Consider the following 10600-nt stretch of genomic DNA (forward strand, 5'->3'; position numbering starts at 1 on the left):
ATGTCTAACTTTTGGGGTGTATAGTGTATGTGCTTGAATTGGTGATAGGTATACATGTGCCTAGGCTGGTTTGGATGTGTATGTGTGTGTGTGTGTGTGTGTGTGTGTGTGTGTGTGTGTGTGTGTGCACCTAATTGATTTGTGTGTTTGTATATGTGCAATTGTGTTACACCTTCCTATCTAACAGTGCAATATTGAGATCCTGAGAGTTGGCCTGACCCCACAGGGCAACACCATATTTTCTCACATATAGCACCCTCACCCAAAATAACATACACCCGGTTTTGAAAGGCTGAATGTATGAAACAAGGTTTTTTTCCTGGAGTAATGGCTTACTGTGTGACACAAGTCTTCCTGGAAATAGAGTACCCAGGAAATGCGGCATCCCAGGAGATAGTCTGGGTGAGGTTGCAGGCAGTGAGAGCTTCCTGGTGTGGCTTTTTTAGAACTATTTAAATGAAATAGAAGTGAAGAAATATACCTGGAAAATATAACAGTAAAAGCTTTTAAATGTTACTTCTGCATTGTAACTCTTTTCAACTTCAAAGCACATTGCGAACATTAACTAACAAAGTGGTTTCTTGCCCCTTCATGGAACAGTTATTACTAAGAATAATTTCTTTTGTAAAAAAGGCTTATCTTTGCTTTTTAAAAAAGGAACCTTAATTTTGGATGCAAATGTTATTCTGTATAAGAAAACACCCACTTATTTCTTACTATGGCTTATAAAGCATACATAAATGTAGCAAAGAACTGTATCAAACTCTTCAGTGTTTAATTATCACAGTATTTCCTATTTTTAAATATCCTTTTAATAGCTATAGATCTGGGGCCATGTAAAGGGTCTTGCTTTTTAATTTTTTTAAAGTGTTTGATAAGTAAGTATGACATTTAGCATCTTCCTTTGTATATAATAATAATAATAATAGATTGTTTTATATATTCTACATCCTGATTCTTAGTCATATTTTCTTTGTTATGAAAGAACCTTACCAAATTTTCAAATGCTTTCAGAAGTTTCCAAGTTTGTCAAAAAAAACAAGTAATTTAAATATTTATTGAGGGCAGAGAGAACCTAGTTAAGAACTCCTTAAATGAGGAATAATATGGATAATTGCAGGATTTTTTAAAGATGAGCAGCGGATTGCACAGTTATTACTGTGCAGTCATTTTAGTACTTGCATAATCAAGTACTAAATGACTGTGCAGTAACTGGTGTTACTGTGCAGTACTGTCCCTGCACGGTTATTTTCATGCACTACTGTGCTGTAGTTACTGTGAAGTACCTTATAAGTACTCCTCAGTAGCGTAACATCACAGTTAGTGCCTGCCAACGGTACTGCACAGTAGCATCTCATGTAGAGAGGCACCTAGAATAGACACCAACCTTGTGCAGTTATCAGAACTTGGACATTGTTTGTGTTTCTGTTACAAAATAGCTGTTCAGTCTTTGGACACTGAACATGTATCAAAATTGTTCCATTTGACTTGCTGAAACAGATTGGATTTTGTTCCCATCTCTGCCTGTGTGAAGCCTTTATCCAGTTACATAGGACCTGATTTTTCAGAGGTATTGATTACTTTCAACTGTTGACATCTGTTGGAATGATAAGGTCCAAATCCAACTCCCTTTGTGGTGTGTAAGTAGCACTTATGCAGCAACTTTAGCCGTATAAGTGGCATTGCAGGCTGCTTGTATAGATTTTGGATCCTTTTCCCCTGTGAATAGTTCGTAAGTCATAGGAAAGGGAGGATCCTCCTACCTTTTAAACCAGTGTCCTAGTGGTTAGGGCACTTGTGATTTAGTGTGATTAGAGATGTAGGTTCTTGAGCCTCCCCTTCTCTAGAACCTGTAGTTTCCATTTCCTAGCAAAATGGCCTGACCATCAGGATGTGGGCCCAGCAAGGCTAAAGATGCCCTCCATGTCTCCTGCTGAAAATGACGTGCTGGGTAACCAAGGGGGAAACATATGTGTGGTCAGAAGGAAAAGCAAGTCAGAGGGAGCCTGACTTTGTGGCTGAGGAAGACAAGAGACCCAGGCTCTGGTCCCTGCTCGTGTGCCCATGATTGTCTTTCCATTTCATCCAGTGGTCTATTAAATGAAAATGCGGAACCATTTCTGGGGATAAGAGCTCCCCTGCCTCTTAGTCCAGACTTAATTACATGTCTTTTCGTGGGCAGTAGGCTCTAAAATCATAGTAAATGTCCCAAAATGCCATGTTAATGGGTAGCTTTAGCTGTGTAAGTTCATCTGGAGTTGAGTGTAAGTGCTCAGCACCCTCAGAAAAATTAGTTCCTAGGTGACTGTCTGGAAAGTCAGAAAATCTTTGTCAGTTTAACTGTGCTTCTGTGCCATGGGAGAAGTATTACGTACCATGCAGGGACAGTGGGAACTTAGTATTGTAGATTACATTGAAATCTCTTGTATAGCGAATGCATGTTATTGATTTGTAGTATTACTAAATTTGAAGTGGTTTTATTCATGAATGGTTCAGAAAGCTTCTTGACTGAATGAACTGTGTGCAGCTTCTTTGATCATCAGTTTGTCTAGGGTTAACAGTTGTGGCCAATCCTCCTTCTGGGGGAGCCAATTGCAAAACTCCAGCTGACTTGAATGACTTGAATGAAAAACTTCCTAGTCTTTCATTTAGTAAAGAAATGTTGCATTCTGGGGATGTTTCTTTAAATTGTAACAAAGCTTGTCCGTGCCTTTGTTTTAAGTGTCCATTGTATTTGTTCCAAATAACTCTGTTTCTAAGTTGAATTTATTTCTCTGCCAGTTTAGTTTAACGTGAAAATGCTTTCATCAGATTTGTGTTTAATATTGCCTTCCTGCCAGGCCAAATATCAAATAACAGAATGTTGTTGATAGATGTATGATTTAAAATGGTCTATTTTTTCCCCCTTCAACAGGACAACTGAGTAAAAGAAAAGGAAGGAAAATGAAATGCCTGTTCTTAATAGCCATCATTCAGCTGTTACTGCAATGCACTGGGAAACCATTGAGTGGAGATGACAGCTACCAAAAAATATCTGAAGATGTTAAAAGGGAAATAGCTGGTTATTCTGATATTGCTAAGGCTATTATTAACCTTGCTGTTTATGGCAATGCCAAGAACAGATCTTATGAAAGACTGGCACTTTTTGCTGATACTGTAGGACCCAGACTCAGTGGCTCCAAAAATCTAGACGTTGCCATCGAATACATGTTCAGTGCTCTTCAGGAGGAAGGGCTGGAAAATGTGCACCTGGAGCCTGTAAAAGTACCTCATTGGGAACGGGGAGAAGAGTTTGCTCTGATGTTGGCACCAAGGAGCCATAGCATTTCTATTTTAGGACTTGGAAGCAGTGTTCCAACTCCTCCAGAAGGTAAGTTTTCACTTCCTTTGGAATTAAGTATCAATTGCATTTAAAAACCAACATTTATGATGGCACTAACAAGATCCCTGTAATAATGGAAGTAGACAAACTAGTGCTCTCCTCCTGCTATAAAAATGCTGCAAGCCAGAGATTATTATCCTGTGTAAATTTTTGGGTAATATGTTCCTTCAGGAACAGGCACTACTTTTCAACCAAAGCTGACAAAGCTCCTTAAGTTTTGTCATGGATTTTTTTTCTTTTAATTTCTTCTTTCTGCATTGAAATTATAGACTGTTCTCAGAAGAGCCCACTGCTAAGAATCTCCTTCCATACCTCTTAGCATGAATCTCTGCCAGGATTACAAATTAAAGGCCAAATAACAATGTATCTCAGTGATTACGCTCTGCTTCTGGTAATTTAAAGCTGTTTCACTTTCCTCAGGTCAGTTCACCAGCGCTGCCTGAAAACTGGTACAGTTTTGTTAGCTCAGTTTCTGATTCAGACAAATGGCAGTGGGCAGAACTGTCTGGGAACTCTTCCTATATACAAATATTGTGCATTCCTGGTATAGTCTTATTTCCATAGGACTATACTACTGTTTAGTATTATCATCTGATAAAACTGTTATGAAGTCTGATCAGTACGTTTTAATGACAGTTATTTTTTTATTCCTTAAACCTTTTAACTCTTCCGGCTCAGAGTGGTCTCTGGGCCTGGAAAACGCCTTGCATATGGTAGGCATTATTGAAATACATGAAGATAGTATGTAAAAGCTGGCTAATTATGTGTGGAAAGTGTCTCAAAACTCAACAATCAAGAAAAAGGAAATCTAAAATGTAAACAGTGATTTTTATGGTTTGCTACTACTCATATCAACTTTTGAAATATGTTTTGGGGGATATTAAGATAAAGGTTTTCCTAAAATGAGAAATAATAAAGAACTGATGCTATCAATGCCTCTTGAGAAGATTCAGCCCTTGGGAAGAAAAATTAATAGCGTAGATGAATCCCATCTAGCAGGGTGGTTTGTTTTTTTTTTTTTTAATCCATTCCTCTTCCTATCCAAGGTGCCTATAAAGAAAACCAAACTGAAAACAGTGTCCTCCATCTCAAGCAATTCCAATTCAATGGAGAGAACCTGCAACTTATTAGTTTTTCTGGTGAGCATTTCTAGCAAGAAAACTAGTTTATATGCCATTTTCCTCCTTCGGTTCTTTACCTATTTGTGTTTGACTTGTCCTGCTCCTCTGGCTTCTTTGAGAGAGACTAATTTTATATCTCAAAATGGGCTCAAACTTTAATCCAGTTCTTGTGCTTCTCTTGGTAGCATCTAAATTACATTTACAGCAGAATGGCCTGACTACTACTTGTGATCATATTTATGATGATATCCTCTTTCCTCTGTAGATAACACTGTACTGACAGTGACTTGAGAATTAGATGACAGCTTATTCTTTACTTTCTCCTATCTTGCCTTCTCCTTCTGATGCTCATGTACTGGTCTTCTTAATACTCTACTTTTGTGTTGGTAGAAAAGGAAGGGAGACAATCATATATATTAGAGTGCAGTTTCTGCCACCCACTATAAAAAAGTGGTTAAATATATATCCCTTTTTATTGCCTCCTCTTGTTAAAACTTAACCTTCTAGTATCTCCCCAAATCTTCAATCTGTCTGGGTCATGACAGATTCTCATAGTGGGGAAGATGTGCACAGAATTGGTAGCCATGATGGTCCAAGAATTATGTAAGTGGCAAGGATTTTTTGGGTGATATTTTATTGGATAAACTGCCTGGTTTGGAATAAAGTTGTCCAAGCTTTCAAATACTGTATAAGGCATTCTTCATGAATATGGCTGATATGAAAATGCTTGTTTTGTCTCAAACCTAAACCTGAAAATGCATTCTTGAATGTTTTCAAAGCTGGAAGCTTATCACTTCTGATTCTTGGGTAGTTTACTTCCCAGATCTGCTTCTCTGGCCTCAGACAGTGCTGTTCCCATGTCCTAATCCCAAGAAAAGGGGGACTAAGCTCTTGTAAACCACTTGCAAAATATTCAAAGAATTCTGTAAAATATTCAAATGATTCCCCTCAACAGTTGTTAGCATTATTGATTTATTTCAGTTTGTCTAAGAACTTGTGGGAAAGAGTGATTCATCCTGTTCCCAAAATAATGTCAATAAAAGTCCTTGGAAAAAAACAACACTCCACTCTTCTTCCCCCCCCCGCCCAGCTATGAACCACTCTTGGCACATAAAAGTAACAGTTTTGAAGATCTGCAAATGTTACACTGAAGGAGATAAAACTATAAAGTTAAAGATTTAGGGCTAGGTCCAACAAAGAATTTGAACACGTAAGGTCTATGCTGTGCACGAGGGGAATTAAACTGAGAATGGGATCCAAAACAGCCATCACGCTGAACAGAGAACAGACTAGAGGTGGCACACTTCCGGGTGCAGCTAGCCAATAGAAAACACAGAGGACAGGAGAGTATTTTAATTCTTCCCTTCTCTTCTAATTTTGTGTCTTGCATTTCCCACATGCAACCTCAAACCTTATAATGAAGGTAGGTGCCAACAGATTCTTTCTAAGGATTGAGCAGGGCTTGTTGGTTTAAAATGGCAGCGCTCTTTTTCATTACCTTCCAATAGCTAGAGTCCTTGCTCAAGATGTGGGAAACGTGAGACTTTCCCTTCCCCAGAGAGTGCTCCAAATGCTAGACTTGAATTACCTTCTCTTTGCTTCCTCTCTGACCCAGTCAATCTTGCATTCTTTTCCGTGCAGTGGTATTGTTCCAATGGGAGTGGTATAGTAGGGCTGTGCAAAATTTCACCGGGTGTTTTTGTTTTGAAGCTGTTTAGATGCGTTTTTAGCTCAAAACAGTGAAACAAAACAAAAGCCTTTGAAGTGAAATGTGGACACTTGAAACATTTTGAGTTTTTGAAACTGGGCTTACTCAGCTTCAGCACCGGTCCCAGCAGGCAGCGGCAGCCTGTTGCCATCCCTTGCGTAGATCCAGGGGCCACTGTGGAGACCTCCAGCCACTGGGCTGTACTTACTAGGGCTATGCTCCAAGCAGCTTCACAGCCCCATGGAGCTGAGCCTGGTGGTGGGAGGTGGGGGAGAGCTACTGGCTAGAACCACCAGCCAACAGCTGCACTCCAAGCATTTCCACCACTGGCTCTCTGCTGCCTCCTGCTGCTGGGCTGAGCTCTGTGGGGACGGAGGAACTGCTTGAAGCAGAGCCCTGGTAAGCGAAGCCTGGTGGGTGGAGGCTCCGCAGCCCCACGGAGCTGAGTCTGGCAGCAGGAGGCAGTGGAAAGCAGCGGAGAGACAGTAGTGAAGCCGCTTGGAGCGCAGCCCTAGCTCCGAGTACAGCCCTGGCCAGTGACTTTCCTCTGCCTCCTGCTGCTGGGCTTTGCTCCATGAGGCTGGCAGAGCCACCTGGAGTGCATTTTGGTGGCAGGATTTGCGGGGTGGGGGAGCCAGCGCTGCTCCCTGACCAGTTCCACAGAGCTCAGCCTGGCACTGGGAGGCGGGGAAGAGCCACTGGCTGGGGCTGTGCCACAGGGTCTGAGCTGTGCTTGGAGCGGTTGCACCACGACTCTCTGCCTCCTCCTGCAACAAGGCTGCACTCCAAGAGGCTCTGCCAGCCCCACAGAACTCAGCCCCACAGCCTTCCCGGAGGTGCAGGCCCCCAGATCTGCACGCAGGATGACAGGAAGTTGCTGCTGCTGGCAAGTGATAGATGTTTTGCTTGTCAGCAGTTTGAGGTGCAGTTTCCCAGAAACCCCTAGACCTAACTCCCTGAAATTTGGCAGGCTTCATGCCCTCAGAAGGGGCTACTATCCCTGCAATTTTCATATGAATCAAGCAAAAAATAAAGTTATAGACATTTTCATGATTCCCCATTATAGCCTATGGGGGAAATGGCAAAATGGTTTTCACCAAATGAAACAGAACAGTGCTTCGAAACGAGGCAGAATGACGCAATGAAACACTGTCAAAATGGCAGAACAGAAGTTGAAACAAAATGGTGCTGTTTTGAGTGGGCCTAGTAGAGAGTGTTCTACTTCAAAATAGCCTATCCTAGTTATGTCGTGGTCCTGGGAGTTGTAAGATGGTGGTTTTATTTTCCTTGAGCAGAAGAGGAAACTGAACTTATGTCTGGCATCTTTTGGGTTAGTGCTCAGACCACTAATCACTACTCTTTACATAGGGTAAGTATCTTTATAACACTGACAAAATTAGGCCCCTCTACCTAGTAGAGAGTGTCTAATTTTTGGATCCTGGTTGGGCTTGTGTGATTAGGGTTGCTCAGCCCCATCAAAAATAAGGAGGTTCCACTTGGGGGGAATACTTAAGTAAAACCATAATAGTTTGTGCCTACCCGTCTATGATGGGTATAAAATAAACCATGCTGTTGATATGTTCAAGTTGTACTCTGGCTTAAATACTGTCAGGATGCTTGGTTTCTACACTCAGTTCATCTTAAAAATGGGGAGGAAGGAGACTATGGAGAGAAGATTAGCATGTTTTAGTAAAGAGGAAGTGGCGCTGAAAGGGAAGTTACCTCCAAGATTTCAAAGACATTCCTGGACTTCCTCCATTTTTTAGGAAAAACATCCTTTTGAATTAAGATGAAGTTCAGGATGATTATTAGTTAAAATGAAAACTCTGTTACCATGGAATATTATTTCTTTTTTTAAATAAAAGTTTCCCTGTTCCCTGGTTAATGTTTACAAGGGATTTTTTTAGTTAGTGCCTTCAGTGCTACCAGAGTATAAAGTAACAGTAAAACTGATCAGACACAAATTAGAGAGAGTAGTGAAGAAAAATATTTGATAACTTTTTCTTTATGGTAGTACTAAGTTTACTTGTAGCAAAATAGGAACAAAACTGTCAAATAGAAAGTTGCCATGGTTTCTTTTAACGGCAAGATGTGCATTAATTTCTTGCAGAAATCTTTGATCTTGACATTTGTCACCAGTATGAATGGCTTTGGTTTCTGTAAAAGGACGGTTCAGTAATGGAAATTCATTTGACTTGGATTTTACTTTTCTTTTGATTTAGTTAAAATTCACCAGTGACTTTTGTGCCTGCCTAAGGTTTTTTTCTTAAATAAAGTACCCCTATCGGGTGCTGTGAACCTCTGACTTCACTGAGGTCAGCAGGTGTGAAGATGTTCAGTACTTCCTAAAGCGTTTCATAGCTAAAATTTAAGTCAAATGTTACCACAACTTTACTTCAGGGAGTTCACCAGCTAGAGGCTTTTCATATTTGGGCATTGCCCTGGACTTAACAGTGCTTCACCATTGGCAAAGCGTGCAGATACTATATAGGGACTTGATTTTTGGTAGAACAGACAATATCCTGAAAATTCTGAAGGAAAATAGATATAATTGTTGCTTTGGGAATCCTGTAATTGAGAGGAAAGTAGTAGTTTAGTCAGATGTCAGACCATAAGGCTATCAAAGAATTCATATTTGTGTGCGTGTTAAAATGAATCTTTTATTTTTCCTGGTGTATGTCTTATTCTGTCATACGATTTTAAATAGATGCTGACAAGTAGTATAAGCCCCAAAGTATAACTTATCCTAAAATGTTCCGCTAGAGAGGAAAGTTCTGTTTTCTGCTTTAGTTTCTATTTATTCTTCATACAAGTAGTATGATGTATTGGCACGGAACAAATGGTTGACTAGTGAAAACAAATGCAGCTAACACTAACATTTTGGCTCGTCCTGGTTTTTGTCTAGTCAATGAGAGTTGTTCTACCTATTTCAGTGGAAGCAGGCTCCAGCCTATGTGTAGAATTGTGATGTTACCTATAGTCATGCTGTTTTAACCAAGTCAGCTAGTTTATTGCTAAATCATGTAAGTAGATTGGTGAAAATGAGTTTAGATAAAGGGACCAAACAGATGCAGACATAACATATATGTAGCATCTTCATAGGCATACTGGGACACATACATTTCTACACCTTATTGCACTATGGTGTGCCCACGCTAATTTGAAGCAACTGAGCTCATGTATGTGTATTAAATTACCAGATGTGTACTTTTTAAAGGCATCAGTCTGTTTTTGGTTTTGGTTTCACTTTTTGTTTTTTTGTGGTTCAGGCTTCAGAAGTAAATTTTTAGGGTACTTGATATTTTTTCTATGTAGCCTTCAAAATGTTACATCCTAACATATTATAACGCTTAAAACATACCTGAACTCTAAAAGGCAATTAACAGTTAACTGAATTGAGTAAAAACATGGAAAAGGATATCTCAAAATCAAATATTCAAAGGTCAAATTTATCTTTGTCTCAGCAAATGAACACTAAATTGCAAAGAATCACCTGGAATGGTACCAGAGCACTTATAATATGTTGGCCTTGTAATACAGGTAACTAAATGAGGTAATTTATCAAGTTTACTCATTTGTTGTAAGCATGAAGACTGTAATTTTCCTTCTGGATTACTTAGGAACATTAAAATCTTTTCTAGCTTTTTTCCCCTTTAAATTTAGTTCATGCAAGTTGCATGGATAGGACATGGTTTTCTTATTCATGGTAATTGTACAGATTTTGAAGACTTTCCCCAACAAGAAAAAAAAATGTTGGAAAAAAATCATATTTGGAGAGGTAGGGGAATAAAAAAGGTCTTTTTATGTCCTGGTGCTCTAACCATTAGTTATTGGATACAAGCTTGTGGCAGTGGTACTGCTATGACTTCTGGGGGGGGAAAAAAAAAAGACTTGCATTCTTTCATCCTGTAGAGGGTTTGGGGCTGGCTATCTGAAGCAGGAGACATCTGTAGCTCAGAATAACTTATGCAAATTCTGGAGAATGGGGCTTAGACATAGCCCTTAAACACTGTAATGCAGAAGTTGGCAATTATTTCGGCTGGAGGACTGCTTAACAAATATTGGTGACCTGTTGAGGGCTGCAAGGGTAACCATGCCCCTTGACAGATGCCCCACCTCCGCTTGCCATCTTGGGACCAGAAGTTCTACCCGTGATCCCTGATTTTTGTCACCAGAAGTCCCAACCCTTGCCCCAGAAGTATTCTTTTCAGCAAGGAGGTTTTTCCTCTTGGTATCTGAAGTCTTATTCTTGTTAATTGTGGGGGGATGTGGATGGGTATGGAGTTTGAGGGATTGTGGGAGAACCTGTCAATTTTTAGCTATGAGCAGTTCCAGTCATTTATATTTAAATTATTTATTTTATGCTGGGAGGGCCTGGGGTGTCTCGAG

General features: G+C 40.0%; 1 protein-coding gene across 6 annotated transcripts in view; it reads left to right on the top strand.

Moving 5' to 3' along the window:
* The window catches only part of CPQ (carboxypeptidase Q), a 362296-nt gene that overhangs the window by 33106 nt on the left and 318590 nt on the right, over positions 1-10600 (top strand). For all 6 annotated transcript variants that reach the window (XM_019550886.1, XM_019550895.1, XM_019550904.1 and 3 more), the window contains exon 3: positions 2915-3370. In XM_019550886.1, the coding sequence (XP_019406431.1) occupies positions 2944-3370 (427 nt within the window). In that variant the 5' untranslated portion in view covers positions 2915-2943. The remainder of the gene's footprint in view (positions 1-2914; positions 3371-10600) is intronic.

Source organism: Crocodylus porosus, unplaced genomic scaffold (assembly GCF_001723895.1).
Source record: "Crocodylus porosus isolate Cpor-Errol unplaced genomic scaffold, CroPor_comp1, whole genome shotgun sequence".
NCBI classification, from domain to species: Eukaryota; Metazoa; Chordata; order Crocodylia; family Crocodylidae; genus Crocodylus; species Crocodylus porosus.